The sequence below is a fragment of the Trichoplusia ni genome, chromosome 13 (genome assembly GCF_003590095.1).
Source record: "Trichoplusia ni isolate ovarian cell line Hi5 chromosome 13, tn1, whole genome shotgun sequence".
Taxonomy (NCBI): Eukaryota; Metazoa; Arthropoda; class Insecta; order Lepidoptera; family Noctuidae; genus Trichoplusia; species Trichoplusia ni.
Window position 1 is genome coordinate 5,021,155 of NC_039490.1, and position 17,606 is coordinate 5,038,760.

General features: G+C 33.8%; 2 protein-coding genes across 3 annotated transcripts; one reads left to right on the plus strand and one right to left on the minus strand.

Annotated features, from left to right (window-relative positions):
- Window positions 1-2,169: 2,169 nt before the first annotated feature.
- LOC113499899 (chitooligosaccharidolytic beta-N-acetylglucosaminidase-like) lies at window positions 2,170-16,835 on the minus strand. 2 transcript variants are annotated; one of them, XM_026880489.1, is made up of 5 exons: window positions 16,465-16,835; window positions 12,130-12,185; window positions 7,998-8,134; window positions 3,488-3,618; window positions 2,170-2,299 (listed from the first exon to the last, which is right to left on the minus strand). In XM_026880489.1, the coding sequence occupies exons 2-5, from the start codon at window positions 12,183-12,185 to the stop codon at window positions 2,186-2,188; spliced, it is 438 nt and encodes a 145-aa protein (XP_026736290.1). In that variant the 5' UTR covers window positions 16,465-16,835; the 3' UTR covers window positions 2,170-2,185. The 2 variants fall into 2 exon arrangements, with proteins under 2 accessions (XP_026736290.1, XP_026736289.1); XM_026880488.1 differs by lacking the exon at window positions 16,465-16,835 and adding an exon at window positions 15,581-15,805.
- On the plus strand, window positions 16,505-17,388 carry LOC113500208 (transcription initiation factor IIE subunit beta-like). The gene is made up of 3 exons (XM_026880917.1): window positions 16,505-16,566; window positions 16,921-17,028; window positions 17,106-17,388. The coding sequence occupies exons 1-3, from the start codon at window positions 16,505-16,507 to the stop codon at window positions 17,386-17,388; spliced, it is 453 nt and encodes a 150-aa protein (XP_026736718.1).
- Window positions 17,389-17,606: the final 218 nt, after the last annotated feature.

Genomic DNA, 17,606 nt, shown 5'->3' on the forward strand with positions numbered 1-17,606 from the left:
GAGAATTTATTTAGATTAATTAAAGAAGGAAGGCAGAAAAATTGCGATCAAACATATATTTTGGTTGGTAATTATCACGCTTATGCAGACTATCTTTGTTTTTGACAAGATCGTTAAGTGTCGAATAAAGGAAACGAGAAAAATGTTTATCCTTAGGAAAACCTAGGCAACATCAATCATTTTTTACAGATCTCTAGCATAAAATATTCCTTCTATCAAACATCTCTTATATAATACACGCATGTAATTGAATCCTACGCATGAATTAAGATAATGGTACAAATAAGAAATATGGGATGGATCTATTAACGAAATTTTGTGGGAGTCTTATCTTTACGATCGTATAGCACGCTCGGACTCATTTATGAAGATTTATATCTTCTGAATTACTTAAGCAGTCTTACGCCTTATTGTAAACCGCTAACAACTATCCCTTCCATAGTATGCAACTTAGGACCAGTTTAAAAAACACAAGCAGTGAGCTACAGAGAGCATCAGTTGAGGAAAATAGCATTTTGGTAGATACAACAAGACTCGCCTTTTTATTAAGAAGATTTATATAGTTAAGAACCTACTCAGTTAAGCATCAGATCCTTGTCAACTAGAAGACACCAGTTTACATGCATACAATATCGCTAAGCACCCACATCTCAAACGCCAGCTAACGCCATGCCCATCTATTATTTCCAATTGTCATGCTAACCAACGTCCCACGCCGTGTTTTTTCTCCATACTATATTCAGACACTCAAATGCCATTTGTTTCGATGTTTGCTAAGTTGTTTTACCGGTTAACGAATAGTACATAAACATTATATCGGCAAGGATAACGACCCCGCGCCTATGCTAATATATTTGCGTTTTTTATAACGCGGTGCCACGGTGCTTTACTTGCATCGGTTGGCAGTACCTAATTACGTATACATTATGTAATTCCCGATAAGTATTACTTATGTAAAGGTTGTTTTGGTCGATAAGAATTCTGTCCATACATTTTTCGCTTTGCTCATTATTTGTCATGTTGACAACTTTTACTTGCCTTGTTAGAATCTCAAGAACTCATTTTGTCGGGCATAGCGTTGAATCTTTCATAGACTTGTCATTAGAGATCTCATTTCGTAGTTTCTTTGTTTCCAAGTGTATATGAATAGTATTATCGTATTAATTGTTTACTTAGTAAGGATACAGCTAATTCACTTTGAAGAAGACCCTGGCTTTAAGCCAAGATTAAACGCATATCGACGATATCACCGGTTATGAACAAAGCTTAATGCCAATCAGAAACTTGACAAGTTAACAGCAGGAAAATAAGAGACAAATACTTAAGAGTACTCAATCTGGGTGATTGTACTTTTGAAATTTCACGTAAGTTTGAACATCGATCAAATATGACCCGATGATTACTTAAGTAGGTATTGAAATGAGAATATGTGATGAATTTCTTTCGAAACATTCTTCCTGAAACCTTGAAAAGCGTGTTAAGAAAAGATGAGAGAATTTAAGCCTTATGCTTGGTCTGAGTCTGGGTGTTTTTGCACATGTGACCCCAAGCGAAACAAGGATAAAAAAGTCATCAAAAAAAATCGAAAAATTGGCAAAAGCTAATAATAGCAATTTAATAAACTAACAAATTTCAAGTTTCTTGTTCCTAAATATTAAAGTTACTCTAAGGAAGTATAGTTTCCTTTAGAAAGTCGGAAACACAAAACAACGTGAAACAAGTTATTCGGTGACGAGAGCTGTGCAAAGGAGAATATTACAACGTTACTGTCGCCACCACTTATTATAACTTGAACGATTGGGAAACAATTTTACGACGCCAATAAAGCATGCAGGACCAAAATGCTATCGGGAATGTCGTCTACGGCAAAATTCTCAAGGGGTATACTTAGTACAATTTTGAAATGGTGCATAATAAATGGCAATAGAATCGACATTTGTAACGGAATTCTACAAATGCCGTCGGTTGATAACAAGGAAGGTTAACACACCAAGAAATGCCAGTAAGCTGATATTCTGTTATACTATTGAATATTCGTATAGGGAAGGCACGGCGTGGGAGATATGTTGGACTTTCACCGACAACAAACACCCCCATTCTTAAGACATAAATTTATCCTAGAGTCAAACAATTTGACGCTTCTCAAAACTATGTACTTCTATTGTAATAGAACCTGAAACAAAAGTCACTTACCTCTGACATCAGGGTTTTCATTATACAGAAGTACAGAGACGGCTTTTCCAGTTGACTTCGGCGACACGCCTCTTGGTATCGCCATTGACACCAAACTCTTGAACCTCTATAGACAATTACATTTTATTAGTTTTGTTATAATGGTGTGTTGTCGTCCTTGTCTGATTGGCGTCAGAATAAAGGGATAGCTATATATTACAAGAAGGTTTATACCGTCTCAGAATATAGGTTCTAATTTATTGAGTACTTAATTCATTTTAAATACAGGTATAGGTGGGTGATTCTCCAGAAAAAAATAACACAAGTTAACGTCGTCATTATCCTCACCAACTGGTCTAAGTAACTGTAGTACAAAAATTTTAAAATTTTTAAGTTATCTATTAATAGCCCGAGTACTTTACGAACTTGGATAAAAATAATATAGAATACATCAATCTGCAGTATCAAAAGTGTGGTGAGGATAATGACGACGTTAAATTGTGTTATTTTTTTTCGGAGAGTCATCCAGGTACTATACTTTGTGCTAAAGGAAGGTTAAAGATTGAACGGTACTTGTCATAGGAAACAAATTGTCAGGTATTTGTTTTAATCTATGTTTTTGGTAAAACTTTCAAATATGTCAAGGTAATCTAACATTTATGCATAAATAAATTTCTATTAATTACTAGAATAATTATTGTTAGAATTATAGAACAAAGCGATAAAATTATCAATTTTAATTCTATATATTTATATTCTAGACTCACTGTTTTTATCTAGGTCGTTTTTCCGCTTGTTCGTTATGGAACAATGTACGTATTGTTGATGATATATTACTTATAGAGACCTTACTCTGTTTTTAAACTATCCCTAACTCTCAAAGGGTCTATTACCACGTCTTTAAGTAATTTCATTTTATTATGGAAGCGTGACAGCGCAATACACGGCGTATCTCTCTTCCATACCATAGTTTTTTGGTAAGGCGAGGGAATCAGACTTTTACTGACTAAACCTAACGCGCTGTGATAGGTCATCCGCGTTTTTGTGTCGGTGTATGGCAATACTTTGCAATCCTTCATACAATCTCTCTTCCATACCTGGAATACTTAACATTGCTTTGAAACGTGGCAATAGGCCTCCTAGACCTTTTAAGTTTGAGAAATGTTTTGCCGATGTCTCGCCTCTGCCGGAATATACCTATTTCAATTGTGTTCTATCGTAACCACCTCAGACTTGACAGTCCTGAAATCTTATCGCTTGGATATCACAGCGCATAGAAAGCCATGGGGCAGTAAAACATTTCGTTATTACTTACGTTTCCAGCTTCCTTCACGAGGTCTGCTGACCTACCCTCATTCATCAGCTTGATATCAATGTTGTTGATGTTTATCTTAGACAAAAAGTTGCCCAAGTCTGTCTTGCCTGTTGGCTGGGGCCATAGTAGACCTGTAGAAGAAAATATACCTTTAATAAACCAAACAAAAAAATAACTGGGAGATCACAACCTTAAATAACTTTTAAACCAGTTTATGTTGATATCTGCCCAATTTATTTATAAAAGTTTGTATCTGTTTATGGCATTTTATCCAATATCAAAATGAGGTCCAAAATACATTGTTAAAATAATAAAAAATGATTACCTCGATAAAGGAACACCGCAGGTAAGAACCCCATTACTTTCAAATAAAATGACATGTAAAAGGTATCTAATTCGCATTAGGACCCAATCGCATTAAAATACAATTATGTTTATGTTAATTGTCCCTTCCATAAATTTACATAATGAAAAACATAATTCTGGTTCTGAGGGGTCAAGGAACATAAAACATTGTTATTTAAGATGAGACTTCAATTTATGTAAATGTCCTCAAAATTGTCAGAAAAGCTTTAAAAATTACGTTTTATTAGAATTGGCATCTTGCGTGACTCTACCTTCTAAATGATTTTTGGCATTCAAATAAGAATTCAATACCTGTGGCGCTTTGGTCAAAGACCTCATGTGTTTAAAGTTTTGGTATTCGGAAAAATCGCCTAAATTGACGTCCTGGTTTTATATGTTTTACTGAATTCTGATAAAAAATATTTAAAAGAAACATTTGAAGTTTAAGCCCAACAATTAGCAACATATTCATCCTATATAACAATGAAATTCTGTCTGGGTTCAGGTAAAGACATATTATGGTATGGCATCCAATTTCTTGTCCCGAAATAAAGAATTCTCATACAAACAGCTAAAATATACTTAAAGCTATTGAAGTTTATTTATTATAAGGGTCATTCAAGGCCACCCCTGTGATTATGATATTACAATGGAATGAGGGATATAGGGCAAAGCGCTCGCTCCACGCCGACGCGACGACGATAGTAAATCAGTCAACTATAACGTTATATTAGGTACAGTCGTAGTTACTCGTGCCTCATTAGAGAACTAGAGAGTGTGAACGCTAAATATGTATCGCTGGTACCTTCTGAAGTACTATTACTAACGCGGGATAACAAGTGACGGTGTTCTGCACGGCGCAGCACTGCGTCTCCCTACAACTGCAATCCTCTCAGTTTAGTACCCTGTAAGGTGACTATTAGGGCAAAACTGCCTAAGTTTGCCTCAATGTCTTTAATGACTTACCCTGTAGAAATCCACGAAAATGGCTCAAATAAGAATATACGAAATCTTTGTTTTTGTAAAGTGTCTAGTTTAGTTATTTTGCCTAATATTACATATCTGTTGTTCTTAGTATAGAGTATAATTATGTAATTGCTTAAATATTGTTATTAATATTGTTTTTATAACACTGCTTTGGGTTCTCTGTGTAAATAAATGTTTCTACATTCCATTTGACAATAATAAAGACAATATGACTCTTTACAGCGACGTTCTTCAATGCGACTTTAAAAAGGGGCTATTATATAGATCCAAAAATTTATCATACAAACATAATTTCAATTTATTTTCGCCTTTTTTTCTTACGAGTGTACGGGGTGACGCATATCTGACATTAAAAAAACCAGCTCCGGTCGTAGCACGAGTCACGACTCTACTCTTATACAACATAACAATATTGTTGCGTGTCCGACTATCGATTAACTTCGCGATTATATCTTTGCCGAAATATTAAATAGAGTATTGAACCCACGATTGACAACTAACGGAGTTCGTAGAATGCCTATAAAGTCAAATAAATAATAATACTTTAATTTTCAAGCAAAAATGTTACGAAATTAATTTAAGGCACAATAAAATGACTTAGCATGACGGATTCATCCACCAATGTGTAACTAATAAAATCAATAAGTATTTGAAATGCATTCCCAAGCGATTTAATTAAATTAGAAAATAATTAAATCACGCGCTATTCATAATCTTGAAATATGTCGATACTAAAATTAAAAAGAAGGTATTCTCGTAAAAGGAAGATTCCAAATTTTACTAGTAGAGAAGATTGTCTAATAATACTTATCTAAAGCCATTAATAGAATAACATTTACCGAACAAAGACGTGTCAACTTGAGTAGACAATCTAATAAGAATTATCTTGTAATACAATTTGAGACCTATAGAATATGACACAGATTTATCATGTATCAAAGTTATTTTTACAACCACTATAACAACTTATAAATGTTAAATATTTTGGGAAATACTAAGGTTACGAATTCGCGCCATCATTTGCATGACCGCTGCTTTTTTCTGATAAATATAAGCATCGATATCGTTCGTAGTGCTTCAATATTAAATCCTGCTTGTTTTCCTCTTATGGAGACGGTATACAAGAGTATTTATATCTTGTTTCATTCAACTCACGAGACAAGACTTTGTGTTATAATTTTGGTCCTCAAACGCCAATAACAATTGCTTGTTTGTATCTCTAACTTTTGATTTTATTTTACCATGAAATAAAAATTATGCTCGAGACTTGGCTGGGGCACTGCCGTGCCCTCATATTTCATGATTGTTTTTAAATAGTTTAACGATAACGTAGAGTTCAAAAATGTAAATCACGAAAGAATCTATACTAATTATATTATTATAAAGCTGAAGAGTTTGTTTGTTTGTTTGAATGCGCTAATCTCAGGAACTACTGGTTCAAATTAAAATTGAAATTATTTTTGTGTTCAATAGACCATTCATCGAGGAAGGTTTAAGGCTATATAACATCACGCTGCAACTAATATGAGCGAAGATACAATGGAAATGTGGCAAAATGGGTGAAAATTATTCAAAAATTCCCAACTTATATATCTTCTAACCACGCGGACGAAGTCGGGGCAACAAATAGTTTCCGATATTACTATTAGTTATTCTTCAATTTTTATCAAACCTGTCGAAAACACTCGCACATAATTCACCTTTATTACAAAATAAACATAAAAATCGCTCTATTCTTTCAGGAGTGATGATGCCACAGACAAAACCCTCTTTTTAAATTGAGGCTTAAAAACAACAGTGCTGTGTCAGCTGTTGATGCGAGAACTCGTCGTATTAACACGTCTCATTCTCACAAATACAATAGTGTTTAGGCTTTTGTTTTAATCTGATATTCTCTCTTACCTATGTATACCTGCGTTTACCTCACACATTGTATACAATGCCTAACAGAAATATCATTTGTTCAAGTATGAAACTCCAGCGTGGATAATCAGTAAGATAAGTGCGCTCGAGATAAGATACGAAGTAATTAGAAATGCCAGTTACCTATATACCTAGGTACAGCTAATAAATGAGTCCTGTATTGTCGTAAAGCGTTGTAAATTGTTTATTTGTTTGTTTATCCGACTTTATCTTTGTGTGAAATAGACCGTTTGAAACCGGCAAAGTCCGCCAACCGCCGCTTTGGCTCGATCATGAAGAGTTTCAAATCATTATCTTTAAAACAGTACAGGAAAAGCTTATATATAAAATTTACTTCATTCTATTTTTTTATAGCTGTCTAACTATCACGGATCATGACATACAACCTGGTGATAAACGGGTGGTCAGGCAGGAGGCCTAGTTATAAAATCCAGTTTTACCCTTCGAGTCGGCACCCCTGTTTATTTTATGTCTGTCAGAAGTGTCAGTGACAAATGTTTTTTTTTTTTATAAATATGTATGTTAACATTTGCTTCTTTATTCATGAATAGTAAAAACTGTATTTTTCGGCTAACAGTAATATTATATTGCTATAAAACGACGCCGTTTAGGCAGTAAAAATCCGTAAACACTAAACATATCATTCACGAGCGCTATGGGTTTCACAACATAATGACGTCATGCCTAAAATTTCGTATACTTGGTATAGAGAGGTGGCTTCAGCATAAAATCAAATCTCCGGTTTCTGCAATGGTGCCTGGTGGCTCCGATTATTATGATTATTGATAAGTTGGGACCTGCAGAGCCCCGACGGTAGCTGGCGGATACGAAAAACGAATAAATTGAAAAACTCATAACCATCCCCAAAATCATTGGAGAAATCAAAGCTGATGAGACAAGGATGGGGGTGAGGAAGAATGGGACAAGATCGTAGTGCTAAGAGAGAGTGTCTGGGACGACCATCAGGTAGATGCCCTGATGGCCCACCCAGATTTCGCTGGAGTGGTATTCGAGGCGGTCCTTCAGGTGCTTCATACCGATGACTTGCGAGAAGTGGCCAAAGATTAGTTAACGTGGCGCTCTCTCGTATCAGAGACCAAGAAATATTTTGGGTCGCTGATCCAATGGAGTAAATAAGTATTATGGTTGGTTGGCCAAACCATTTTTTTGAACTCAAACCTTAAATCGGTCTTTCCGAACGCTAGTTGTTGTTACTTATCAATAATTTTCTTCAAAATGTTACCGTTTCACTTACCGTAATCGTTACAGAACATTTTGCAGGCCTCCAAGCTCAGTACGGGGTCTTTATTCTGAGGATCGTTGCGTGTCTTCACGCAGCGCTTGTCCTCGCACGACCATCTCCACGGAGAAGGATCTTCGGCAGTAGACACACTAAAACAAAAATAGTAATACGAATGAGAGCCGTTTTCTGATTCAGGAACATGAAAACTTTTAAACAGTGGTTTTGCAATTTTAATTACAAGTAGATTCCTCTTACGAGCTCTACAGCAACTGAGACGCCTGTCCCTGATTAAAACAAGTGATTCATCAGTTCGAGACTACGTTATTAATAAATAAGATATCACAAATTTGAACTTATAAAGTAGCAGTAATTAGAAACTAAGGTACTTGTTGCTGGCATTATGCCATGATAATCTTTTAAGCGGTCGTGAAGGAAACGTCTATTTAGCGAAGCCACAGAAGCGCACGTTAAGTATCAACAGCTTATAATGAAGCAGCTAACCTATTTGAGAATATTGTCTGCCATTATTGAAATCCTTCAATAGTTCAATAACCGGCTATTAAAATTTAAACGTTAATGCTATAATCGGATCAATTATCTTAATTTCCAAGTACGGACAAAGTCACTGGATGGTTTAGAAAGAACATGATGAGGAAAAGAGAAAAACTGGCTAAGCTGACATAATGATAAACTTTGTAATAAGACCTAATACGTATTCATTGAGGATATACCGAACGCAGCATCACATACCACAAGAAACAATAAAAATACAAAAATAGAAGGCCACTTATTTTCTTCTTTTACATTTATTACTTTTTATTAACATGTGAACATGTCAGCGGCAGATGTAAATAGTTCATTTAAACCACCTGCCTTGGTCATAGCATTCTAGTACATCAAGAAATCGATTAAAGACAATTACTAATTCGACTTCTATTTACGTAAGACGATCTATCTGCAGTAAGATCACATTGATCTGTTTACGTCAATGTCATTGCTAAAAGCACCTGCCCTTATTTCAAAGAAGTTATCTCACGTAGGCGAGCACATCGTTTTATGTAAGCTCAACTTGCAGGGCATAATTGTAACACTAATAGGTCCTTAAGATAGAATTACTCGTAAGTGTGGGATGATAATGTTTATTAGACATTTACGGCATACGATTAGTAACAAAGGCTTTGTCTATGTATAAAAGTTAATGATTATCTATTTACCGTAGCTACCACGAGTAAGTAATCCCGGCCTAAGTCTGCGTACTAATCAGAAACCCTATAGGAATTAACAACGCGTCTAAACCATCTATAGATGTAGATTAGTTACGTATATATATTGATTATTAACCAAGGACTGGGTACATACTAATTAAAACTTATGGGTGGTGGAGTTACAAACTACCAGAAATACATCATCTCCCATTCAATCCCGTTTGATAAACTTGTCCCACGATGAAAAGTTTGGAAATAAAATTTTCTTATCGGGATATTCTTTAACTTGAGGCAACAAAACATATTCTGCTGGCTACTTTGCCCGATAGTCCTCTTGATCTAACAACGTGTCAATGCTCGACGGTTCGTTAATAAATTTAACTTTTCGATCCACAAAACTGTTTACAAAATAAATTATTAATAATTTATCAAATCGTTTTTAATCTATACTGTCAACATTTTCTACCAGATTGAGAAAATTTAATATTTTTTCACGTGAAAAGGATACTATTACTTAGATCTTCATGATTTAGGTACTAAAGAAAAATTTTAAATTTTTAAAGAAAATTATGACCTTTTGAAAATAAAGTTAAAATAAGTAACACTATATTAAAACAAAAATATGCTCCAAAATGTATGTTCTATACTTAAGTGCAATAAACTGTTCTTAATAGAATTTTACGTAACACGAAAGGTAGTTAAAATTCGCTCGTGTTACCTAATTGTTTTACATCACTCAGTTGTCGATATATAAAAAATATATAATTGGAATTACGGATTACGAATGGAATACAAGTTATTAATTATTTTATTGTTTTGGCCCAAAGGCTCTATAAAGGGAGAATAATTAACTATTTCTCAATCCAGTCAGCTACATTTTTTAGTTCATCTATCCATCAAACAAGGATTCGTCTGTCCCATCGGCCATCAGCTCTCGACTCTTCGAAAAACAAGCCCAAAAACTACTTTAATGAGAGCTTTTAGCTTAGCCGCTTTAGCGCATGATTAAGGACTACTTGTGGGTGTAACTTTTCTGGTCAGGCGAGGGAAACCTCATGGACACCCACTCCCTCGGGGGAGGAAATGGGACTACCTATTTTCAGACTCTTACCGACTAAGCCTAAACCGCCGTGCTACGTCATCCGCGTTTATAAATACGCTGATCAAGCAAAAATCGCAACTCCGCGGTTTATTATCTACCTCTATTGTGTACATGGCATACCAACAAATAAGTCATACTAGAATGGGTAGAAAACATCAATGTTGTTTTTATTTAATAGTTTACAAACTACAAGTACCACTCATTGCTATCAATATATGTTGTTTATCAATCAAAGATAACATTTGGTATTGACAGTATGACTGTGCTTCGATCAATGCCATGTTTTGCGGATAGATCATTACAAAAATATGTCCAGGAAAGATTTTTGATCTGTGTGTCATTAATTGAAACAACCACCTTTACAATCACGTGTAGTTGGTACTTTATAGACACTTTAAGGATGAGATTCCATAATTACCTATGTATGTAATCTTTTCTAGGGGTTTTACTTACAATTTAATCCAAAAAATAATAATCAAAAATATGTTAGGTATTAAAAGTGGAAAACCGATTGATGCTGATGGAATGCTCGTACAAGAGCGTTTGTTTAGATATAACTAAGGTTTTAAACATGTTAATTTATCTATAAAAAATAATAGACTTTAAATTTAATTAAAGGTATCTTACAGACTGGTCTATAAAGTTTTAAGCATGTGCGAATATCTGCTAGGAAATAACACTTGAAACATGACCAGAGTTCCTTCCAAAGGCTCTATTAACATTCGTCATTCGTCAATGTACATCCACTTTAGTAATTAAACGTTAACGAATTGGAGTAAAAACCATCGGGCTATGATGGCCGGTCTACTTCGCTAATTAAATTCTAATAACGGGGTAGATACAGGGTTAGCATTAAAGGTCACTGATCCAGTTGGATAGCCTTGTATTTGTCTATCTACTTAACCCAAAGCTTATTCAGATATTTTACATATATACTAGCTGACCCAGCAAAAGTTGTTTTGCCTAATAAATTATTTCTAGTTGTATGTATTTTTTTTATGCCACATTATATAAAAATAAAAAAATTCGTCCAAAACGTAAAATATTTTTTTTTAGTGTGAGCAACCCTTTTCATTTAGGGGTATGAAAAATAGATGTTGTTCTATTCTCAGACCTACCCAATATGTGTACAAAATTTCATAAAAATCGGTCGAACCGTTTCGGAGGAGTACGGTAACTAACATCGTGTCACGGGAATTTTATATATTAGAAGATATATGTATATTTGTGTGACAACCGGTCTTACAAAGGGGTGTCATGTTGCCCAGGTAACTTGGTTTAGGAGGTCAGTCAGGCAGTCGCTACTTTTAAAACTGGTAGACTGGAAGGGTAGACTTATGATGATGACATATATGTACATGTTTAAAGAAATCCTAGCCCTATCCAGTAATGGGAAGACGTTTTCAGGCACGAGATCTTTATTTGCCCAAATTTCATATAAATAAAATAATTAATTTTCATGTCACGTCACATCCAAACAGTCCACAAAACTGGCCAGAAATATCCACAGTTATTAAGAAATTAATTTCATATATACTTGTACTCGGTCAAATCTTAATAGGCGAAGGAATTTTCCGTCTTGTTACCAACAAACTCGTGTTATATGATCGTTATACCCGTAATATGGGAAACGACCTACTAATAGATACCTAACCAGTTGGAAAAATCACGCACCGTATCACTTGACTATAGTAATGCAAAAACTATATCTAGATTATATGACGTAACGAAAATAAGGTTACATTTCCGTAGACTGTGAGTGATATGGCTGAATGGCGTGCTGGTACTTCGATACTAGTATCGGGCAAAAATATAACGTAATAAAATGAATACTCACCATAATGATAAAACTACTATGTAAACAGCATAAATGCAAAATCTTTGAAGCCACATCTGCAAAAAAAAGAAAATTAAATAAACATTGTAATCTTTATTCAAAAGTGTTAAGGTTGACATCGCATCGTATTTTTTATTCATAAAATTATTGACATCAACATCACCTATCGGTAAAGTAAAGGCGATAGACCTTATACGCCTTTCAATGGACAGAATCATGCCCCGTATACACAATTACGAAGTTCAACTGAGCATAAGAGAGTACAGAAGTAAGTATACTTAAGCATTATACAACGAAAACAAATGAGGGTAGATCGCGCCACCCCTAAACAGAACAACCATTAGGCCAAACCTTCGTTCGGCTAATTAGGCCGTCAAAAGTATCAATTTAGCAGAACTAATGACCTAATTGTCTCAATTGGTTAGGTCACCGATAAAATAACGAAACCCGATTCGGTGTTTGTACAAAACAGGAGTTTTATGATAATGCCAGCCTAAATATGTCCCACGACTAGGCATAGGAATCTCCTCAAATGATCATGCTTAAACCATGGAAGGTTTAAGCCATGCTTAAACCATGGAAGGTTTAAGCATGATTATCATGATGACCTTGACCATGCCAGTTAACTCCAGGATAGGTATTCCCGATTCCAATTTGTTTGGAATCCAGGTTTCTTAACGACACGCGACGTTTTAATTCAGCATTTGTCAGTAATATCTTACGTTTATCAAGAAAGTACGTTCTCAATAACTTTCAAAAAGGCACATTGGTGCTTCGCCTGCGGACAAATCTTTAAATGGAACCGCAAGGTCACCATACAAGATAAGACTGTCGTTTAAGAAGTCGTTGCGTTTTTGTTGCGGGAAATTTTATTTTATAAAAGATAACCAGAGAAATAGTTTTCTCTTCACTAAATATTATTCATTCATGTATGCAGGTATCGAAAAGAATACAAACTGAACTTTTCAAGCAAATCAGTCAACGCTTTTGTTTTGCATTCGATTTAGATTACATTAATGAAAATAGATTATGGTTGAATATTAAATAAATACCACATACTTAGTTAATAAAAGATTATCAATTTTGTATGCTATATTAAAGTGTTACTTGATTTAAATTATAACTCATTACCTTTTTTGGCTTACAGACTGACGAAAGACTTAAATACGCGAGGCGCACGTGGAAAGAAATCGCAAAAGATAAAGGGTGTGGGAAGTAAAGAGGACACCCTTGCCCAGCATTGGGACCTAAAACATTATATATATGTATTATATAAAAAATAAAAACTATGTATTACCTCAAATAAAAGCTACTGAGCTAAAGCGGAAAAATTTTTGATGGGTCCAAACGACGACAAATTGAATTTAAATGAAGAGAACATAATCGGTTCATCCAGTTTTTTAGAAACAAATATAAAAAAAATAGGGGCCTCCTATTTAAATCGGTTGAAAATACATCAAATTTGGTCTTACATTCTTAATTTCACCTGATGCGAATGGACCAAACCTTAACGAACTATTCACTATTTATTTCGAATCTTTCGGTCCATATTGAATTAGGTGAGCGACTAATACGATTTCCGCAAATGAGTCTTTATTAGCCTTATAAGGTTTATTCTAACCGAGACAAAAACCACTGCAAATCACAATGATTTACCTTCAAGGATTTTACTAATATGTAAGTTAAAAACAATATTTTTAGTCTCGAAAAAAAAGCAGGATATTTATAAATTATTTATTGGCAAAGACATAGATCTACCTTAACATTAAAATTCAGATTATCTGCCATCATTTACAGTTTAAGGGGCAAGTGAAAAATACCTATGAAGTAAACTCTACGCAATAAATATAAACTACTTAATTAGGAATATTAAACCGGATTGAAACTTTGTAAATGCTGTCATTAACTTTATGTAAATGGACAGTAAATAGACACTATCATGGCTCTCTATTAGTAAAATATTTACCGAAATCGGTTAAATCCTGAGATTAATTACAATATTAATTTAGACAGATTTATAACGGAAGCTGATTTCACCGTCACAACATTATTTGGATGAAGTATCTCACTGCTAATTAATTTATAAAAGTACTTAAAGTTTTTATATACATTAAAGATACTCATATTATAGAATAGTTTTAATTATTAATATGTTACTGATAATCGATATAAAACTTGACCAATTTGATTGTGAAAAAGATAAACATCGTAGGTTCTGTATCTTCTCCATCAGTCAAAATTCTTTGTCTGAAACAACATACCTACTTTTCAAAAATAAGTAAGAAGAGCTATATACTTTTTAAGACCTATTATACCTACCTTACAAAAAAGGTAGATAAAATGACCTCAATAAACCGAATTAAAAATTATACCTATTCTATTTAATTTTCATTAAGTAAGTAAATATTTTTATACTTCTTCAATTCTATTCATCTTGATATATACGCTTGATAATACATATTATACTCTCTCGACTCTTATAATAAACTTCAATTTGTTTATTATCCGAAAATCCAAAAATATCTATCTATGAAGTTATATTAATCATGTCTCAGAAAATAATGGCAACTAAATATCAATTAAAAGATAAGAACTACGACCTCATGTTGTCGTGAGAAAAAGTAAAAGTTACACGCAACTAGGCTGTCTATTCCTAACAAAAAATACTCGCGACAAATATTGATACATTGACATCGACAATTTTTACAAAATGTTTATCCACTTCAACGATGCTGGGCCCCGATTCTGCTATTTACAATGTCCGAATAATTAATGGCAATTGGATAAAATTTAAAATTATTCCTATTCTCTTAAGCATTTTGCCATTTAATTCCCACACAAAGTAATTGTATTGATCATGATTGTTGCGTCCCGTACTTCATTTCAGTTAAGTATTGTGTTAGAAAAATGCTTACAATAATACGAATAGTGCCAATTTAATTCATTTGCCATTAATAAAATATCGGCTTGTTTCACAAACATCAACAACTTTTGCGAATCTGAATACATATTAATGTTGTTTTTTTTGGTTCGTAAACACTTTATTCGAAATAGTAAAGATTAATGCAAGAAATAAAAACCATATAGATTTTAACGGTGCATTGGCTAATTTTTTTCCCATAGTTTTACACAATTTTGATGTTTTATAACTACATAGCTGAATACTATGTTAGATATCAAAAATATAAGGAAAGTTAACATTAAAAACTATTTAAAGGTTTACATTACTAAAACTAAATATTAAATTAAGGAGCAATTAGTAAAGTTAAAACAGTGTTTTGTGTGTGTTGAAATATTATAAAAGAAATGAAACCTGTGCCACCTAAAAGCTTAGTTAACGGTAGGTATAAGTTTCGTGAAAAGTATAAACTGGTTAAACATCGAACTATCAAAATAAAACATTTTTATCAAAGTAAAAACTCCCGATAATACGAATTTAACGAGTACGCACCTTTAAAATGTGGTAACGTCCTTACTGCTCCGCGATGACTAGAACAGTGACAACTAACTTGCGGCCAGTAAGCAAGGACAAACAGTTTCCCGCCTATTGGATACAAAGCGTGAACAAAACTTGTTTTATCGCAACCTGCAACGTTGCAGCCTTTTTCATAAAAGTTTTTTAATGCATTGTTGAGGCTTTAGCAAGCTGTACCTACACTGTTTGGCACACTATGTTAATTATATGAGTCATCACCCTATAGTCTATCGCAAGTTATAGCGTATAGGTCAAGGACGGGCAAGATACGTTATTTTATATTTAAAATTTTACGTATTCATTTTCTTTTCTAGTTCTATTTAAAAAAAAATATATCATGCACATATTCATTAACAATGTGTAATTAATAAAATTTATTAATAAAGCAGCCAGTCTGCGTGTAATACGCAGAGATGGTGAGATTTTAAAATAAATTTAAAATAACCGCTTCACGATTGTACTATACGTACTATGCTCCATAGTGACAATGTTGCAAGTTGTTAAGTGTAATTATAAGATTATAAAAGGTTTGCCATAATTATTATTTAAACGCTTTACAACTTTAAGTAAAATATGTTGAATACGTATAACAAACTCAAAATTCTTATACTATGGGATTATTTGTGAGAATGTGAGATGTTATATCTGTTAACTAAAAATGTCCCTCCGTCTAAAAAGACTCAATACTGTTCTCAAAATAAAAAACTAAATCAACTTTTTGTTTGACAGGTGTCAAGTCAATTGTCAAAGGAAGCTGACAATTTCTCAAGTGACAGACAATTACCTGCATTGATTTAATCGAAACAAAGTGAATGATAAAACTTTGATGGATTAGTAAACATGACAAGTGACGGACTTACATTATAAATTATTCCATAGAAAACAAAAACAGAAGTAAAAATGGATCCCGCTCTACTCCGAGAACGTGAAGCGTTTAAGAAAAAGGCACTCGCTACACCGAGGTACGTTACATGCTTGTGTAGACACCGTTAGCCCACGATTACTGTTCGCTTCGCGCTGTCACGTCAGGCGCGCACTTTCTTTCTCTCACTCCCACACTCCGGCACCAACAACCTAATTATTATCAATTACATCATGATAACTTTAGAAAAAATATTGGGAGATATAGCTAACTTTTTATATAACCATACGCAATACTATTTCATAGATGACAATATTGTTGCATATGTTTTTATGTATTGAGGGAAGGAGATAATGCAGATCAATGTTTTTGTTTTTTCCTTGTCTAAAACTTTCACAAGTTTTCTTTAATACTTAAAGTTTGCATAACTACATATCAATAATGTATTTTTCAGCATTGAAAAGAAGAAAAAAGATGAGTCTCAGTTTAAAGATGATAGCAAGAAGAAGTCAAAGTCATCATCAAGCTCGGCCAGTACAGGGCCGAAGCTTGATGCCTCAAAGTAAGTTCTAACAGCAATACTGTAATTGTAAATACCAAAAATGTAATGACAACCTTCATGGCATTTTATGTTTCTAGCTATAAAACAATGTCAGGCAGCTCATCATACCGGTTTGGTGTGTTGGCTCGCATTGTCAGGCACATGAGGGCACGTCACCAGGAAGGTGATGATCACCCCTTGACACTGGATGAAGTCTTGGATGAAACTAACCAGCTTGATCTTAGTAATAAAGTAAAACAGGTGGGTACCACTTTGGTCAAAAAAAGTATGTTGTTAGAAGAGTATTGTGGAAAGTGGGACAATAACAAAAAGACTGATTCACATAATACATTGCTACTTGAGAACAAATGTTTCTGCTAATAATTATTATTGCTTTATAAATTTTTAAAGACCAATCAAATAACCACACTCCTTAAATAAATAAAAACACTTACTTTTCATGTTCATAGAAGAGAATACAAAGACAGAAATTTTGATTAATGATTAATTTTGACAATGCATTTATTTATTTTTTAATAATTTCAGTGGTTACAAACAGAGGCTTTGCAGAACAATCCAAAGATAGAATGCACACCTGA